This window comes from Anabrus simplex, chromosome 3 (assembly GCF_040414725.1).
Source record: "Anabrus simplex isolate iqAnaSimp1 chromosome 3, ASM4041472v1, whole genome shotgun sequence".
Lineage (NCBI taxonomy): Eukaryota > Metazoa > Arthropoda > Insecta > Orthoptera > Tettigoniidae > Anabrus > Anabrus simplex.
Genome location: NC_090267.1, coordinates 3,869,469 through 3,890,167, shown reverse-complemented (window position 1 = coordinate 3,890,167; position 20,699 = coordinate 3,869,469). Strand labels below are relative to the sequence as shown.

Sequence of the window (20,699 nt, the reverse complement as noted above, 5' to 3'; positions counted from 1 at the left end):
AATGATTAAAAGAAATGACACTAGGGCACAACAGAAATTGTGAATTGTTATGCACTTCTTGTTAATCATTACCTGAAAAAGAAATGCTATAATAGCCTGGGTTACAACAGACTACAGCCTAAAAATATTCCCTCAAATCCTTTATTGGGGAAGATTTCCCCGACTTTCCAGGTTTTTGTCTATTTCCCTCTCCATAATGTTTTCCCTGACTTTCCAGAATGTGGACACTATGCTATTGTAAATATAGTTATCATAATTTGAGAAATTCAATATTTCTTTAGTATTAGTCACCTCACCCAACTGGACATTGTCCATTTTGACTGCCACGCCTTAACGATCATGGCCAACAGGCGTACAACATAATCGTCAAAGTGGAAGGAAAATGAAATTAATTTCATGAATCGTACAGGTACATCTTCCAGATTCTCCCGCAAGATTTACGGATAGATATTTTCCAGAAATGAATCCCGCTTTCAAGCCAGGCCTTGTGTGTTCGGGCTTCAAAGTACCCCTGTAGCCTGCTCCCTGCATCTGTATCACCCCAACAGTTGTAAATGCATCACTCTGAAGAATTTAAATATTACCTGTAGTGGAGTGTATATAGTGCAGTCCCTGTGTGAAAACTGAATCCCTCAAAACCGCTAACCAACATAACAGAAAATTTTGTGAGGATTATAATATATTCCATTCTTTGGTGCATGTACACAAATGTATTTCCAGGCAGACACTGTTATTAAAATTACATAAAATTAATAGGTGCAAGTAACTACCAGATTTTTCCTATTAGGAAGAATCAAGCTCAGTATCATAGTGCGAAATCACATAGAACGTTCTTGCATCAAACAGTAAACAATTAAAATAATAGGATTTTTCAAATATTAAATACACTTAATTCAAATTCTCTTACTGCCCTTCTACAGTTTGTTAGGCTAGGATGCGTTTAAAGCATGTGATTGAGCCGGAGTGTTGCGAGCTCTGCGCTTAAGTGTTAAGACTAGAGGATTTAGCATAAATTAATATTTCAGATGAGGGAAAATATTTAGTACATTTTTAAACAGATTCCATAGAGAAACCAGTTCCCAATAAGAGAAAATTTCGGGAATCAAGGACGTTCACATGCTCATCATTTACCTCAGCAGAAACAAAAGAGGTGGACATACAATAATAGGAGTCTACCGGACACTGAGAAGCAGTCTTTTTGTAAACATATGGAAGGTTAAAACGTTGATTCGGACATAACTCCACTGGGTAAAAGTAATTTTTGCACGTATCGCAATGGTACGGCTTTCTCCAACGTTAACAGAAGGGTCGTTTAAAGATGGGCAATGAGAGTCTTCCATTTAAGATACTTCTTCCATGCTCTTCAGTTTTACGTTTCTTCGGAAGAGCGTGTTAACATATCCTTATGAGACAACACAGCCGATATCGAGAGTAAATTGTAACCATTACCTACAGGACACAAATCCTTGAGAACATGTGGGTGCAGAGTTCAGTTCGCAGGGCAAAAGCATTTTTGAAATGATCACAACAGTGAAGTGTAATGTCTGGTGATAGTGGCAACCATTCTATTGGTAAGTCTTCATACCAAATGAATTAAGATGTGTGGCATCACTGGCTAGTGAACTATCGGATACATCACATTTGATCACGATGACAGAGCATGTGTCTTTCGAGATGTTGCTTCCTATTGAACGTACTGCCGCACAATTTACAAATGTGGGACCTCACACCGTTATGCTTCAGCATGTGTCGCTGGAGGGAGTGCTTAGTTGAGAAGGTACTGCTGCACATTTCACACCTGTATTGCTTTTCACCAGTATGCGTCAGCATATGCCTGTCGAGACAGTATTTGGTCATGAAAGAATTATTGCACAGAGCACAAAAATGTGGTCGTTCTCCAGAGTGAGATAGAATGTGGGTTTGGAGATGACTTCGTTGCCTGTAAGTGTTGCTACATACAGTACAGGAATACGGCTTTTCCGTCGAATGACTGAAAATATGCCTTTGAAGCTGGTACTTTGATGCAAATGAACTTTCACACAATGAACAAAAATAAGGTTTCTCCCCGGAGTGCAAAACCATGTGTTTTCTTAGATTGCGCTTATGAGCATATGCATTACTGCACACTGGACAAACGTGCACTATTACATCAGAATGAATTAACATATGACTCATGAGACTCCTCTTCTTAGAAAATGTTCTAGCGCAAACTGCACAAAAATGCGCAGAATGAGTTAACAAATGGTTCTTAAGGTCACTTTCACAATTGAATGTCTTGGAGCAAGATGAGCACAAAAACACTGTCTCTTTGGTCAATGTGGCCACATTCTCTGTCCTGAAATATAAACAGAGGGGGTGTTAAGCAAAAGGGGTTTAAGGCACAAAAACAAGATAATTTATTGACATATTGAGGTTGGTAAGATCTCAGTATATTAAACAAAAGTTATTTAATCAACTTTCCTCACTACCATGCATCTAGCGGCCTGTCAAACCATTATCACAATATGCGCCGTTTTGTGTTAAATAAGAAACAGTTAACCTAGAAGCTCGTTAAAGAATGAGCAAACTGTTGCTGTTCATGAAGCACAGCATAGCTCAAGAATCCACCAGCCAGTACCGTCCTTTGAGCTGGTACGAGTTCAAGACAAGGTAAAACAAACCGTAAATTAAACCGAAACACTGGGCACATTCCCCAGACGAATAAAGACCAAAGCAAGAAAACTTACCTCCAGTACACAAGGAGTTGCCGTGGATACCTAGAATAGAGCTGGTACAGTATTAACCGGTTAACTAGTTGAAAGAAAGACCGACCAATTACTGACTTTCATTAGGTTTAATTTAAAATATTACAGAATCGTTTAACAACTGGAAAAGGAACAATACTATTAAATAAGGCTCAATGAGCTGCAACATAATAAAGTTAATTTTTTCTTCCAAGTAATTTTATTAATTAACAGTTGACTCAAATATTCAAGAGACGGCCGTCATTTAAGTTAAATTAAGACAGATAATCCAGTATTTTAAGTACCGCTAACGTTAAATTACTGACTCTAGATCTCAACCAACTACCTCAGAATTTTTTTGAGCAATTACACTTCAAAGTTTTTAGATACACTTGACCAGCTTCATGTTTCACGCCATGAGCTTTCACAAACGTCAAAGAATAAGAATTCAACATGAGCCAGAAATAGGCTAAAGAAAACAACCTCCGAAAGAGGAGGAAAAATAATCGAAGATTAAGAGAAACGATCTTAAAACATTACAAAAGAATTAAGTACAATCGAATTATAGCGGAGGACACAGAATTCATGCCAGGGAAAAAATGATATGTTCCCATAACCTCAAATCATTCAACATCAACAATTAATACTCAACACTACAGTTACCGGTGCAGGCAAATTTACAAGCAGGCACAAATCCTACCAATCCCACAATAATCGGAATAAAGAAAGAACAAAAGAGAATCTAGAAAAACAAATTTCCAGTAAATAAAATTAAAATTAAGAGGAAGAATAACACTAAATAAATAGAATCAATAAGGGACCGAAAGAAAAAGTAAACGCTTGTGGGAACTCTTTCAGGCATTACACAAATCATGGCATTAGTCTCATAGCAGTACCACCACGTTACTCCCGAGAAAATTACTTTAAACATTAAATAACAAGAACTGAAATTTGGGAGCAAGCCTTTTGTTAATTACAAAATTAGAAACCCATGTTTCTGTAAGAGAATTACAAACAGGCCGAAATCTTATTTTTCTAGTTTACATTAATTTCAAGAATCAGACGATTTCCGAAAGACCACGGAGAGATTGGTTTTCACGAAGTCACAGAGCTATAGATGATGAAAACTTTGATGCCGAAAACAGTAACTTCCATTCCAATGAAACTTCCATGTTTGGAGTCACGCGTTGTTACATACAGTACTCACAAAATTTATCCAGCGCAGTCGTACTTAATCCACCAGAAGGAAACGAAATATATCAAATGAAATGGAGTTCTTGAGGATGAACAATACCATGATCCATGGTTAGACTCGTTGCTAGCCTGGAGCCCCAATGAAACATGCTCCTGCTCGCCATGATAGGTTCCAACAGACAAGCCAGTCAGAGAGGTCCGTTACGTAACAATCCTCGCTAGCACTGATTGGCCAGAGACACAGGCACGGCTAAAAGTTGCGCTCGTCTGCGCAGAAGGCAGCGCTGTCGGGCACAGAATGACGGGAAACACAACAGACAATGAGCGTTTTAGGCAAGTTAAATATAATAAGTTATGGGCACGAGCTCCAGTAAGTTAGAAACAGTAGTGAAAACTAGTTGAAAGGTAGGCACTATGTGAGCCAATAGCCAGTCCAAAACATAGAAGGCTAAAATCGTTACCTCGGTAAGATCATATGCAATGACGTGAGCAATGAACATCTGCTGAGTGCTTTCCTAATGCTATATTTACACAATGACTTTTTTTCTCAGCTAGAATTTTTGGGCTCATTCTAACGTTAGACTTCAAAAAACTCTTCAACATTTGAGTTTCCTTTGTCAATGTGTTTGATACTCTTCAGCGTGATTACAGGATTCAATGTATATTAAATTTCAGCTGCACAGTACATCATTGTAGCATGAGTAGTAGTGGCTTAAAAGCGTCTTTAATACATAATCAATAAAATAACATCATGCAAAAACCAATCAAATATTACTAAATGTCCCCTGCTTATGTGAATTATAGACACTCACATGGAAAACAAATGCGGGATGTTGAGGTAGTACAGATGCATAGCCATATGTTTCTGATTTTTGAGAAGGGGTTCAACGTTGACTCAATTTTGGTTGGTTGACCGAGTTTTGCCTAATAGCGTCAAATTACAATACCTGATTCACTCTGTTCATAGATTCTAACATTGAAATCAAAATAGCTTATAGTGTACTGTCCACGTATTGGATGCGAAGACCTTTCAAGGTGTAAACGCGGACTCTGACCACAAGATGGTGGTCATGTAGTGCCGTCTGTTGAAGAAAGGAAGGAATGCAGAGAGATGCGATCAAAACAAGTTCTAGGAAAGGAAATCGAGGAATGTTTCAAGGAGCCTGACTGACGAATGGCAAAAGCAAAAGAATGAAACTAGGAGAGCAGAATATAATACACGTGATTAAAATACGAAGTGCGCGAATAGTGCATGATGCGTAAGGCAGAATGGCTGAACAAGAAGTGCAGGGTGTTGATGGTATTATGGTTGTGGGAAAGGTATATGCTACATATAGGAAACTTAAAAGAAATTTTGGAGAAAGAAAAACTAGGTGCACAAATGTTTCAAGCTCAAATTGAAAACTACTTCTAGGGAAAATACCAGACAGGAACACATTTAACAACTGTAGCACTGGAGTGGATTAAATATGGTTCTGGAACAACAGGCTGTTGATGCTGTTGAAAAGGGAGACCCAGTTTTGAGATCAGAACTTCACAGCACTTTGAGAGACTTAAACAGGAACAAGACACCCAGAATTGACAAACCCTCAGAATTACTGACCATCATGGTGAGCTAATTCCATTTAGTGCAAAACACGTACGATACAGGAAAAGTGCCATCCAACTTTAGACAGTGGTGTCATACCTATTCCCTACAAATCAGTTACCGACATGTGTGACAACCACCACGCCATTTAGTTAGTAGCCTATGCTTGCAAAATTTCAGAACATATTTTTACAGAAGAATGGAAAGACAAGCGGTAGCTGAGGTGGAAAATATCAGTTCGGCTTTAGAAGAAATGTAGGAACACATGAGTTTACATCTGTTCTTAAAGGAGGGATTTAAGAGGGATAAATGGTATTTGTAGATGCATAAAAAGCATTTGACAATATTGACTGTACCAAGCTATTATAGATCACGTGTGTGATCAGGATCAGTTACCGAGAAACAAATCTGTACAAAGTTAGTCTTCAGTTATAAGAATGAAGAGCTATGAAAAAAGCAGTAATCAAGAAAAGACTGAGAAGAATCTACGCGCATAGTGCGTGCTGTTCCTCAGGTATTGTAACTAGGTGGTGCTAGGCAAAGGTTTGAGAAGAATTTGAAAGAGAATTACAATCCAAGGAGGGGGAAACCAAAGCACATTTGTGTATGAAGAAATTGCTGAATGTAATGGAGAATTTGTGAGAAAGTACAGGATGAAAACACACAATTCATACAAATTAGGGTAACATGCTTTTGAACGGATGCCATGCTCCACAAAACAATACCTCACACCTAGGTATATTACCAACTAAACCTTTATTCTTCACCCTTGATGTATACAAAAGAACATCGATGGATTCGCGTTCATTTTCAGAACACAAACGGAAATGTTCCAATATGTGCGAAAACAAAATGATAGCAATCTTGCAGGCTGGATTTTTATCACACTTGGATAGCTTCAGTATGGTGTCGAGACCTCTTGAATGTCCAGTTCTCGCAGGACATCTCTTGTGATGCGCGCTACTGTCGTGTATGAGTACAAATTGAGCATCAATACCTTACACAGCAACCAACACATGCTGTAGCAGTATCTGCTCGCTGAAGATCTGTATGACCATCAATATTGATGCCACCCCACACCATCACAGAATCTTGTCCGAATCGATCGCCTTTCTGGACATTTGGCATGTACTGCTCACCACGGCATCTCCATACACGTTGACGTCCATCACGCTGTGTCAGGAGAAACCTGGACTCTTCTCTGAAAACAGATCGCTATTCGCGAAGTTGCTAGTTGACGTGGGTGCGGGAAAACAGAACATGACCTGCGTTAAATGGGGCATTCGAACAGGACGTTAGAGTGGAATGGACACTTCTCTTAACCTGTTCCTTGCTGTCTGGTCAGACACCGTGACTCCAGTTACACTCCTGAGGTCTTGTTGTAGTTCTCTGGCAGTTGCTGAACGACGCCGCAACGCACAGATGGTCCTGTGGGGTTGTCATGCGTCCACGACCTTGTCGTCTCATGGGATGTGCTCGTTTACGTACAACATGCTCAAATGACCGCAGTAATCTGTGTACCTCACGACACACGGCCGCACCGCTATTCACATTGTTTTTCGGGGTCACCTGACAGTTTAATGCATGCCTAATTGACACACCCTGGGTAGATGAGGTCTCAAGGTATGCTGTACGACCAGTGGAACCCCATCTACCAAATTAACGTTCACATACCAGACAATACAAAACATGTTCTAATTTTTTTGAACGATGTACATAAATTTAAAGATGTAATGGAGGACATTCAGAGACATGATGTATTGTTATTAGGGTTGCAGGATATGAGAAGTAAGGAGATGTAGTCTAGCACAAGCAAGCAAGCAAGGGATTTCTTAAGAAATTTGCTCAATTCAAACAGTGATATAGAAATTTAAAAATGTTTTTTTAAGACTTTCGTCTGGAATGTTGCAATGTATTGAAGTGAAATATCGACAGTAAATAGTACAGAATGAAAGAGATTAGAAACTACACAAATGTGGTCTTACGAAACAACAGCGAAGGCGTCATGGGCAGATCGACTCATGGATGAGATAATCAACATGGTGAGAAGAGAATGATTTTGTAGAGAAAGTTCCTTTCTATCACATAACTACAACAAACAGACCTTTGTAATCACTCACACCATATATCATTTTGATTTCCCTATAGAGCTCATCTGGTTTTATCATCACGTCTAGTATATTTTTCCCCCTGGTTGTTTCTGTCAATATCTGATTCAGCTGTCCTTCCTATATTAACTTATTTACCATTTATTGGAGATGATTCCTGTCATTTGCATTACCTTTCCAGCTGCTGGTTTTTATCATTACTACATCGATGGTTGCAGAAACTCTCTATGCCATCTTATCATGTACTAGCCTACATTTACCCTAATCTCTTCTTGAATAACCCCGGTTGTTATTACTACCTACACTTCCCTCAAAACCAACTGAACAAGTCCTGTGTCCTATCATTCTATCCCTTCTACTCAGAAAATTTGGACAAATCATTCTCTCCTCAGCAATTCGATTCAGTATCTCGTCATCTGTGATTCATTCTACACATCTCACTTTTTCATTCTTCTGTAACCCCACAGATTCCATTCTCATCCTCTCTTAGGTAGTTACCATCCTTCCCAGTTGACATTTGGTAAACTAGGAAAACTGGCATATTTATATATTTGTGTATTTATTTAGTTTCAACTTTCCAACAGTGTAGGAAACCCCTTACAGTAAACTTCAAAATCTTTAAATTACTTATTAAAATACACTGACACAAGTCTTAGGTCTCAATAACTATATTATTCAGTACCTGCAGTAATTTTTGACAGCTTTCAGTGTGATGTTAATTCTAAGTGTTGTGACAGTGTAGCTGCAAAACATTTCATGAATTTGGATATTGACATGCCGAAGCTCAAGTTACTGTCTATGCCAATGGCTCCATTATAGTTGTTACACAAACTACAGAGCAGTGAATGGTTGTGGGCAGTTGTCAGAGTTCATTCAGTCCTGAATGTGCTGGGTTCTCTTGAATGCAAGCGAGATATGCAAGAAATCATTATGGAGAGTAATTTTGTATTATCTATTTTATTGTTTAATCATTTATGCAGATACGTGGCATAGATTTCTTTGTCTGAATTTTGGGGCTGGTCATTCTGACACTGGTTAGTAAATTTCTGAATGGCACCATAAATGGGTACAACCGATGTGTTTGGTGATGCAGGAATCTTACAAAACATGTTTGTACTCTTTAGATTAACATAATACATTTGTTAAATATTGGATTCCATACAACACTAGCAAAATCCAATTTTTCTCATACAAATGCATTATACAGTGCTATGATGGAATTCGTCTTCCTGAACAGTTTATTGTTCCATATGATAAATCCCAATGTCTGGTAGGCCTCTTCCCACACCTTGTTAACATGAGCTGTGAAAGTATGACCCTTGTGAAGCCAAATGCCAAGGTCACTGACTTGGTCAACTTCCTGCAGGGTGTTTTGACACAGCTTATATCGAAAAATAGTTTTATTTTTCCACATTACACATTTTGAGATGTTAAATATTCATTTGTTCATCATCAAAGTTTGTAGTAAGAGGCTGTCTTGTGTTGAGCTAACCATTAATATTTTGAACTCATTGGCATGAACAAAACAGTTGGAAATGTTTACATGCTTAGGCAAATCATTTGCAAAAATCATGAACAAAATTGGTCTCAGGTATGAATGCTGAACGATTCCAAAATTTACAGTTCAATGTAAAAAAGCATTTACTGCCAAATTTATTTCCATGCTACTGTACAGCTCATTCCACTCAGCGTCCCTTAATTCCGTGAACAGCTTCTAAAATTTTTGGTTTCCTAAAACGAAACCTTGTTTCCACTTTTAGCTTAAAATTCTCTTGTGCACTTTTTAGAGATAAATTTAATTTTAATCAAGGGTGACGGATTTGTTGCGGGAAGAGAGGGAATGCGTCTCTGGAAACTTCTAATTGCATATAATTGGTAAGAATTGAGTCAAGGGTTTTCCCATTACATTTGTGCAGATTATTATGAGACCTTAGTTTGAAAAGGTTCATAAATGTTTTTATCATCAGACAATGACTGTTTCCATCATAGGGACTATTAAAATCACCAGCTATGATCATGTTATTATTGTAAGTTTCATACTGGGCTTCCAGCCACTCTAGAAGACACAAGTTTGTAGACAGATGTTTCCTTGTAGTTCTAATTTTAACACCAAGGCCTCGCCTTCAGCTTTAAGGACTTTAATGCTTTCCTCCAGTGCCTTGAGCACACCACCCCCTCTCCTGTCCTGTATATATCTCATTCTCCGCACATGTTAAACTAGTAGTATTTCTTGTAATATTTTATTTCCATGGAATTGCTTGTTGCTACTGTAAGTGATCACTGCAACTGGCCTGACAGTAAATGTTGATAAATTCTGGCTCCCTATCGACAGTTTTCCAAGGTCCTCAATACAATTAATAATCACTACTGGTGAAGCCTGACTTCTTACCCACAGGAAAGCATTCTGTTTCCTCTCCTCTTCTGAGAGCCAGCAGCCAGAAGCTTTCTCTTCTCTAGAACCAGGGTTTCATTCACGTATACAATGGAGTCTCCATATATGATTCGAAGAGAGGTTCCTCTTCACCAGCGATGTTTGATGAGCTTCTCCTTGTCGAAGAGCCAAATGAATTTCACCACAATCACTCCATGTTCTTGGCTGGGTTATTTAGGAAGTCAGTGGCACATGTCAACCATCTTATCCTTAATTTTTATGTCCAGACCTCTCCCAACCTGCTTTACAATTTCTAGCCCATTTTCATTCACATTCAGGAACACCCTGTATTTCAAGAGTGTTCTTTCTGGAACACTGTTCTCCCTCTATAACATGGATTTCTGGACCCTTCATTTAGCACGCAGATTGAAGTCTCCTGTGTTATAAATTCAACCTCAGGCCAAACACCGAGCCATAACACCCTGCTATTTTTTTAGAAGACTGGTGGGTGTTAACATTAAGTTTACTATGACGCATTAATAATGAATTGCCTACGTCTATTTCACTCTGGTCATGTGGCCCTTTCACCTCCTGCATTTCTTTTCCAGAAATTTGTTAATAAGTTGAATGACATAGGCAAATGATGGAGATGTTCCTTTGTTACAATGTTCACAATTCACTGACAACGAAGCACTTCGTCACTTCATATGTTACCAGTTTTTACACATTTTGCACTGAACATTGACCCCTTCCCTACCTCCTTCTTACATGCAATGCACAAGCCCAGATAATGCATTACTAACTTACCACTTTTCAATATTTCTACTTCTGTCAAGCATCAAGACTCACCATGTTTTGTAACAGTTTCACTATGCTGCCATTCTTACTGGGATTCAACCTCCCTTTGTTCAGAATAGCACTCCTTGGTCCCTGAATGTACCTAACAATAACCACTAAATTATACATACATTGCAGTTCAAGTCTGAGCATTGATCCCTATCTCCTACCCACACATCAGAATCACCAATTTCCCACACACCCAACCCATAGTCTCATTGAAATCCCCAATTAGTAGCCCCTTTGCACAGTGTCCCACTGATAACAATCAAACTGTCATAACCTACACATCCCTGCCCCTGCTGTTGGTATCAATGTGGAAAACAGCTGACTTCTCCTTACTCTCCTCCTTCCTGCCTTAACCTAATTCCTGGACAACACTTTTTATGCTGGTTCCCTTCATTCCACACACTTTACTCACTTGCACCTCATGTACATCATTACATCCTGATCTCCCTCAACTTGCTTGACTCCTTTCTCTGCCACTCATGAGCCAGTTCCTAACTTACTCTATGCCTCTCCTCTAACACATTTTCTCTCTCCTGTTCTACCTTCAGTGTGTCAACTATACCACTCCTGAACTCACTCACCCCTCATTAGAACATATGACTTCCACAACTTCTCCCTTTCCTTGCTCGCTTCCTGTGTCTTGTACATTGACTCAGGGAGACTTACCTTCACCCTGTCACCCGTTTAAAGCCTAATTACCTCCCTAATATTTGCTCTCACTTCCCTAAGTTTCCTTGATAACTCCTCACTTCCACAGTCCCTACACTTACCTCCCTTGGTTATGCTTTAACCTTCTTCACAGAAATTTGAAACAATATTGAAATATCAACAGAAATATAACAGCAAATACATACATACAGGAGGAAGAAAATACTGAAATATTGTATACTACTCAAAGATTTCATGACTAAAATATCTAATGAAATAATTGCATCACAATATTATTCTACTTAGGCAGGTCCTAATTATAAAATAACAGGCTAACTGAAACTACAGAAATGTACTTACTCAAAATATATAAATACAGATGGATTATGTTATTGTATTTATTACTATGACTATGATTATTATTATTATTATTACTTTTAACTACTATGCTCTACTAGAAATTAAAACTGAAATTAATAGCTAAAGTATCTGAAGTATTGTACCTATATGGAGAGCATTTGAAATAGTGACACAATTTGTTTTCTCAAAACTGTGCAGAAGACTTGAGCTGCAAATATGGTAGCATAGTGATCAGCGAATTTACTCAGCCAACAGAAGAATATCTGAATATGATGAACACAAATAAATATTAAAAGTGAAAGACCACTGACTCCCTCCTCAGAAAACTGCTCTTATATGCTCCTGAAGCATTTTATTTTCTTTAACCAGATTTACAGCTATTGGGATTGTATTCGTGAAAGTAGTTGTCTCCTCAATTAAGTGATAACTGAAGTGTTGTTTCTTAGAGGTACACACATGAATGTAAATGTAGAAAATGCAGAAGGTACAACTCTGTATAATAAACTGACTTTATATGTGTCCTACCAACAATACCCGGAACAGATATAGTATTTGCTATTTCCCATAATCCAGATACAAGATAAAGTGTAACCAACTTACAAAACCTTGAACATGAAATCAACCAAACACCTATGAAACTACACATCAAATTTTAATAAATATCACTAATCCTAACTACTACCGACAATCAAGATATTCATAGCAATAAATGGACCACACACAAATTTCAATTGGAATTACTACTTTATCACTACAATTGTATATTTAACTATTATAACCAAGGGCAAATTATAAAGGAAGGCTTACAGCACAATAAGTGATGAGCGACAATAAAGAAATATCGGGGCTGAGGGGGGAATGTCTTGCATGTATATATCTTTAATCTTTGCTCATAGCTAGTATGTCCCCCCCCCCCCTCTTCTGTTATATGATGTGCATTATATGATTTGGCATATATATTGTACAAGCTTTGAGTACATTATCCCTTACATGTTATGCACCATATATCCATGAGTTATAAGTTACCCCGCTAGTTGTTTTACGTCGCACTGACACAGATAGGTCTTATGGCGACGATGGGATAGGAAAGCGCTAGGAGTGGGAAGGAAGCGGCCGTGGCCTTAATTAAGGTACAGCCTGGTGTGAAAATGGGAAACCACGGAAAACCATCTTCAGGGCTGCCGACAGTGGGGTTCGAACCTACTATCTCCCGAATACTGGATACTGGCCGCACTTAAGCGACTGCAGCTATCGAGCTCGGTAGTTCTAAGTTATGCTGGACAGCTACCATATGACTGATGTGTCCTAGGATGATAAATATAATGTCGTTGGCAATGCCCAAGGGATACATACCCTGGTTATAATAATCAGTAACCACAATAAGTACCAATTTCACAGTTCAAGATAAGACAACACCCACAGATGGTGATGAGTACAATAAAGGTGGCACTAAAGGCTGTAATGTGCGACATAGGGGTAAGTTAAAATAAATACAACATAATCACAGTAACGTGCAACACATAAGGAGATCAATTAAATATAATGGCACAATGACGAATGATAATCTCAAGTCCAGCAGAAGTAAGGATCACAGTGCATAGAGATCAACCAAGTCCAAATAACACATACTGTGCGAATACAATGACACGCAGAGTCACCACCCAGAAGCAGTAAACTGTAGCGTGCGACAGAACACTGTGACATGCGGATCACTCAATTAAAAATACTAAACATTAGCACACTAGCATGCACAAAATTAAAATTAAGATAACACCATGGCTAGGTAAATAATAATAAGATACCCAGTACTAGATTCAGGTTGGGTTAAGAATAACACACCATTCAGTTACACCCACAACACAAATTCCACAATGGTGTCACCAACCACAAGGGAATTAAAACAGTAAATATTAAATCAACATGTAAGAACAACAAAACTTACCTCAATCAGTAAATGAGTGGAGAGAGAACTAAGAGCGCATCATGCAATGTGACCTCTATATCAGTACCAACTTACCAAGTTTAATACCGAAGTTTGTCTCAAAGGATAACACAGTTTTAGGAAACACAAATTTAATAAAGGAATGTAAGGTTACAAGGTTGAATGATCTGCGACGTTTTTTTAAGGATACTTGATAAGAAAAGAAACAAGTAATTAGTAAAATTAACAGGGAAATAAAGAGAGAAATGAAACCACTACCTTAGTACGGTGAAAAACCTAAATGTATCACAGGAGCTGAAAACTGTACAAGGAAAGCAAGGGCGGAATTCGCAAAACTAATTAAAGAAATGCGATGTTAAAACAAGGACTGGAATGAAATGGCATATGGCTTTTAGTGCCGGGAGTGTCCAAGGACAAGTTCGGCTCGCCAGATGCAGGTCTTTTGATTTGACTCCCGTTGGCGACCTGCGCGTCATGATGAGATGAAATTATGATGCAGACGACACACACACCCAGCCCCGGTGCCAGCAAAATTAACCAATTAGGGTTAAATTTCCTGACCCTGCCGGGAATCGAACCCGGGACCCCTGTGGCCAAAGGCCAGCATGCTAACCATTTAGCCATGGAGCCGAACAAAACAAGGACTCATCATATAGTCATTGACACTTAAAGGTCAATGCAATCCAATGGAGTGAAAACTCCCAAATTCAATACTTCGTATTATTACTTCCAAATCAGCAGAATCCAAGAATTGACACAGAACGTCAGCCAGAGAGCTGATATTCAATAAGTACGGTATCGCCTTAAAATGGTCAGGCCTAAGTTCACAGGTAGGAGAGCACACTCCTTAATGCAATATTTCTGTAGATAGAAGGTACAGATTACAACAGTGGCTATCACAGATAATCCAGAACAAGACTAGGATTAAATCAGTAATAGGTAATTAAATATCCATCCAGAATATGCAGAGTAGACCACACGTGAAATCGGGAGCAACGTGTCACACCACCAAATCAAATCAGACTGAATTCAATATCACACAATAGTCACCAAGACAATTGGAAAACTAATGACATGTGGACAAAACATCAGACAAATCACCGCAATTAAGGTGGTTTCATTTTTCTTATTAGATATCGGAACTTTATTACAATAAATGATAACCACTTTCATGGTTAGCTTACCCAACAGATGGGTGTAATACATGAACCCCATTCAGTATTTAGAATCAAGATGAAATAATTCAATCTAAGAAATCGCCCAAAGTTTCCCATTAAACATGACATAATACAAATAGTATCTGACATAAGGAGAATTAAAAACCGCGTAATTAAGGATGCAGAGTTACAAATGGAAAGGTACAAGTTTGAATGCCTCCTAAACGGAAGGACATACAGGAAATTACTGAACATGGTAAATACTTAAATCCACAAACCAAAAGAAAAAGGAGTTTTCAAAAAAGGGCCAGTAATGAAATTAAGAAACGGACACATCTTAGAATATTATATATACTAACTGGAATGCCGAAATAGGATGGGAGGTTGGAGGAGAATACAGATCAAACAATAAAAGGATGAAATTTACATACCCAACAGATAAATAACAGGAAAATAAACAAACAATTAACAAAATCCCCACCCCAAAAGGGGGTGGAAACCTGGATAAACCCCAGAGAAATAGGGAAGACTACATCGTATGTCTGTCTCGTAGAAAGATCAGGCAACAACTGCCAACATGGCTATCCCCCAACACTCACCAAGGCCATCCGCATCTGCTTAGCCATACCAAGAAGGGGAGGGGATAGAGCAATTACGTGCAGAGAAAGTTACAGGACTACATGGACAAACAATCCATACAATTCTCTTTACATGTTGAGAGGGACTTGTATTAAGAAATTCATGTTAAAATATCCTCAAAACTCTCCCCTCCCCAAAGCCCCTCACCGGGGAAAGCAAAGATTATACCAGAGTATAATTTAAACATATGCAGCATCCGAAGGTGGGACACAATGTGGCCAACGTTTCTTTCTGCATTGCTATACAGATGAAGAAACGAGGAAGATGTTGACTTCCACCAGAACTCAGGTATGGTGTACCATGGTCAAAGTCTCTTAGTGTGGCAAACATAGAGCTCCAGAGCAAACTCTGAAACAAAAGTGGGAAGGCCACAGCACCACCAGAACAACCATAACGCAAACACAACACAGTTGTCTTGAAATATAATATGCCATTAGCGGAGGTATCATGTTAGAAATTTTTTGCACGAGTGAATTTAGAAGGAGCAAGAAATAGATTTTAACGAAAGAGTACATGCCAACAAATGGAAGATTTTTTCCCCCCAAACTATCAGAATTGAAAGCAAATGTTACAAGGTTGAGACATATGAAATGTATGGATTGTTTGTCCGTATAGTCCTGTAACGTGCTCTATCTCGTCCCCTTCTTGGTATGGCTAAGCGAATGCAGATGTCCTTGGTGAGTGTTGGGGGATAGCCATGTTGGCAGTTATTGCCTGATCTTTCTATGAGACGGACGTGGGATGTAGTCTTCCCTATTCCTCTGGGGTTTATCCTGGTTTCCACCCCCTTTTGGGGTGGGGATTTTGTTAATTGTTTATTTATTTTCCTGTTATTTATCTGTTGGGTATGTGAATTTCATCCTTTTATCGTCTGATCTGCATTCTCCTCCAACCTCCCATCCTATTCCGGCATTCTGGTTAGTATACATAATATTGTAAGATGTATCCGTTTCTTAATTTCATTACTGGCCCTTTTTCTAAAACTCCTTTTTCTTCTGGTTTGTGGATTTAAGTATTTACCATGGTCAGTAGTTTCCTGTACGTCCTTCTGTTTAGGAGACATTCAAACTTGTACCATTCAATTTTTAACTCTGTATCCTCAATTACGTGGTTTTTAATTCTGCATAAGTCAGATACTATTTGTATTATGTCATCTTTTATGGGAAACTTTGGGTGATTTCTTAGATTGAATTATTTCATCTTGACTTTAAATGCTGAAGAGGTTTCATGTATTACACCCGTCTGTTGGGAAGTGGTCATCATTTATTGTAATGAGAAAAATGAAACCACCTTATCTGCCTCATTTCCTGTCTGTATATCGTCGTTCTTCCGGCTGTCTTGGTGACTACTGTCTGATGTTTTATCCACATGTCATCATTCTTCCGGCTGTCTGAGTGACTACTGTCTGATGTTTTATCCACATGTCATTCTTCCGGCTGTCTTGGTGACTACTGTCTGATGTTTTATCCACATGTCATTATTCTTCCGGCTGTCTTGGTGACTACTGTCTGATGTTTTATCCACATGTCATTATTCTTCCGGCTGTCTTGGTGACTACTGTCTGATGTTTTGTCCTCATGTCATCATTCTTCCGGCTGTCTTGGTGACTACTGTCTGATGTTTTATCCACATGTCATTATTCTTCCGGCTGTCTTGGTGACTACTGTCTGATGTTTTATCCACATGTCATTATTCTTCCGGCTGTCTTGGTGACTACTGTCTGATGTTTTATCCACATGTCATTATTCTTCCGGCTGTCTTGGTGACTACTGTCTGATGTTTTGTCCACACGTCATTATTCTTCCAGCTGTCTTGGTGACTACTGTCTGATGTTTTATCCACATGTCATTATTGTTCCAGCTGTCTTGGTGACTACTGTCTGATGTTTTATCCACGTCATTATTGTTCCAGCTGTCTTGGTGACTACTGTCTGATGTTTTATCCACATGTCGTTATTGTTCCAGCTGTCTTGGTGACTACTGTCTGATGTTTTATCCACATGTCGTTATTCTTCCGGCTGTCTTGGTGACTACTGTCTGATGTTTTATCCACATGTCGTTATTCTTCCGGCTGTCTTGGTGACTACTGTCTGATGTTTTATCCACATGTCGTTATTCCTCCGGCTGTCTTGGTGACTACTGTCTGATGTTTTATCCACATGTCATTATTGTTCCAGCTGTCTTGGTGACTACTGTCTGATGTTTTGTCCACATGTCGTTATTCTTCCGGCTGTCTTGGTGACTACTGTCTGATGTTTTATCCACACGTCATTATTCTTCCAGCTGTCTTGGTGACTACTGTCTGATGTTTTATCCACATGTCGTTATTCTTCCGGCTGTCTTGGTGACTACTGTCTGATGTTTTATCCACATGTCATTATTGTTCCAGCTGTCTTGGTGACTACTGTCTGATGTTTTATCCACATGTCGTTATTCTTCCGGCTGTCTTGGTGACTACTGTCTGATGTTTTATCCACATGTCGTTATTCCTCCGGCTGTCTTGGTGACTACTGTCTGATGTTTTATCCACATGTCATTATTGTTCCAGCTGTCTTGGTGACTACTGTCTGATGTTTTGTCCACATGTCATTATTCTTCCGGCTGTCTTGGTGACTACTGTCTGATGTTTTGTCCACATGTCGTTATTGTTCCAGCTGTCTTGGTGACTACTGTCTGATGTTTTATCCACATGTCGTTATTCTTCCGGCTGTCTTGGTGACTACTGTCTGATGTTTTGTCTGCATGTCATTATTCTTCCGGCTGTCTTGGTGACTACTGTCTGATGTTTTATCCACATGTCGTTATTCCTCCGGCTGTCTTGGTGACTACTGTCTGATGTTTTGTCTGCATGTCGTTATTCCTCCGGCTGTCTTGGTGACTACTGTCTGATGTTTTGTCTGCATGTCGTTATTCCTCCGGCTGTCTTGGTGACTACTGTCTGATGTTTTGTCCACATGTCGTCATTCTTCCGGCTGTCTTGGTGACTACTGTCTGATGTTTTATCTGCATGTCATTATTCCTCCGGCTGTCTTGGTGACTACTGTCTGATGTTTTGTCTGCATGTCATTATTCTTCCAGCTGTCTTGGTGACTACTGTCTGATGTTTTATCCACATGTCGTTATTGTTCCAGCTGTCTTGGTGACTACTGTCTGATGTTTTATCCACATGTCGTTATTGTTCCAGCTGTCTTGGTGACTACTCTCTGATGTTTTATCCACATGTCATTATTGTTCCAGCTGTCTTGGTGACTACTGTCTGATGTTTTGTCCACACGTCGTTATTCTTCCGGCTGTCTTGGTGACTACTGTCTGATGTTTTATCCACATGTCGTTATTGTTCCAGCTGTCTTGGTGACTACTGTCTGATGTTTTATCCACATGTCGTTATTGTTCCAGCTGTCTTGGTGACTACTCTCTGATGTTTTATCCACATGTCATTATTCTTCCAGCTGTCTTGGTGACTACTGTCTGATGTTTTATCCACATGTCGTTATTGTTCCAGCTGTCTTGGTGACTACTGTCTGATGTTTTATCCACATGTCGTTATTGTTCCAGCTGTCTTGGTGACTACTCTCTGATGTTTTATCCACATGTCATTATTGTTCCAGCTGTCTTGGTGACTACTGTCTGATGTTTTATCCACATGTCGTTATTCCTCCGGCTGTCTTGGTGACTACTGTCTGATGTTTTGTCCACATGTCGTCATTCTTCCGGCTGTCTTGGTGACTACTGCCTGATGTTTTATCTGCATGTCATTATTCCTCCGGCTGTCTTGGTGACTACTGTCTGATGTTTTGTCTGCATGTCATTATTCTTCCAGCTGTCTTGGTGACTACTGTCTGATGTTTTATCCACATGTCGTTATTGTTCCAGCTGTCTTGGTGACTACTGTCTGATGTTTTATCCACATGTCGTTATTGTTCCAGCTGTCTTGGTGACTACTCTCTGATGTTTTATCCACATGTCATTATTCTTCCGGCTGTCTGAGTGACTACTGTCTGATGTTTTGTCCACACGTCGTTATTCTTCCGGCTGTCTTGGTGACTACTGTCTGATGTTTTATCCACATGTCGTTATTCCTCCGGCTGTCTTGGTGACTACTGTCTGATGTTTTATCCACATGTCGTCATTCTTCCGGCTGTCTTGGTGACTACTGTCTGATGTTTTATCTGCATGTCATTATTCCTCCGGCTGTCTTGGTGACTACTGTCTGATGTTTTGTCTGCATGTCGTTATTCCTCCGGCTGTCTTGGTGACTACTGTCTGATGTTTTATCCACATGTCGTTATTGTTCCAGCTGTCTTGGTGACTACTCTCTGATGTTTTATCCACATGTCATTATTGTTCCAGCTGTCTTGGTGACTACTGTCTGATGTTTTATCCACATGTCATTATTGTTCCAGCTGTCTTGGTGACTACTGTCTGATGTTTTGTCCTCATGTCATTATTGTTCCAGCTGTCTTGGTGACTACTGTCTGATGTTTTATCCACATGTCGTTATTCCTCCGGCTGTCTTGGTGACTACTGTCTGATGTTTTGTCCACATGTCATTATTCTTCCGGCTGTCTTGGTGACTACTGTCTGATGTTTTATCCACATGTCATTATTGTTCCAGCTGTCTTGGTGACTACTGTCTGATGTTTTATCCACATGTCGTTATTGTTCCAGCTGTCTTGGTGACTACTGTCTGATGTTTTGTCCTCATGTCATTATTGTTCCAGCTGTCTTGGTGACTACTGTCTGATGTTTTATCCACATGTCGTTATTCCTCCGGCTGTCTTGGTGACTACTGTCTGATGTTTTATCCACATGTCGTTATTCCTCCGGCTGTCTTGGTGACTACTGTCTGATGTTTTATCCATATGTCGTTATTCCTCCGGCTGTCTTAGTGACTACTGTCTGATGTTTTATCCACATGTCGTTATTGTTCCAGCTGTCTTGGTGACTACTCTCTGATGTTTTATAAACATGTCGTTACTCCTCCGGCTGTCTTGGTGACTACTGTCTGATGTTTTGTCCACATGTCATTATTCTTCCGGCTGTCTTGGTGACTACTGTCTGATGTTTTATCCACATGTCGTTATTCCTCCGGCTGTCTTAGTGACTACTGTCTGATGTTTTATC

The 20,699-nt window shown here is 39.3% G+C and overlaps 1 protein-coding gene across 5 annotated transcripts in view; it reads right to left on the bottom strand.

Moving 5' to 3' along the window:
• The window catches only part of LOC136866905 (gastrula zinc finger protein XlCGF46.1), a 108,698-nt gene that overhangs the window by 265 nt on the left and 87,734 nt on the right, over positions 1-20,699 (bottom strand). For 3 of the 5 annotated variants that reach the window (XM_067143999.2, XM_068226893.1, XM_067144000.2), the window contains one exon: positions 618-2,335. The exons of 1 other annotated variant lie outside the window; for it this stretch is intronic. In XM_067143999.2, the coding sequence (XP_067000100.2) occupies positions 1,636-2,335 (700 nt within the window). In that variant the 3' untranslated portion in view covers positions 618-1,635. Of the gene's footprint in view, positions 1-617; positions 2,336-20,699 lie in introns of those variants that run through there. One more of the 5 variants, XR_011017951.1, reaches the window with a different exon arrangement.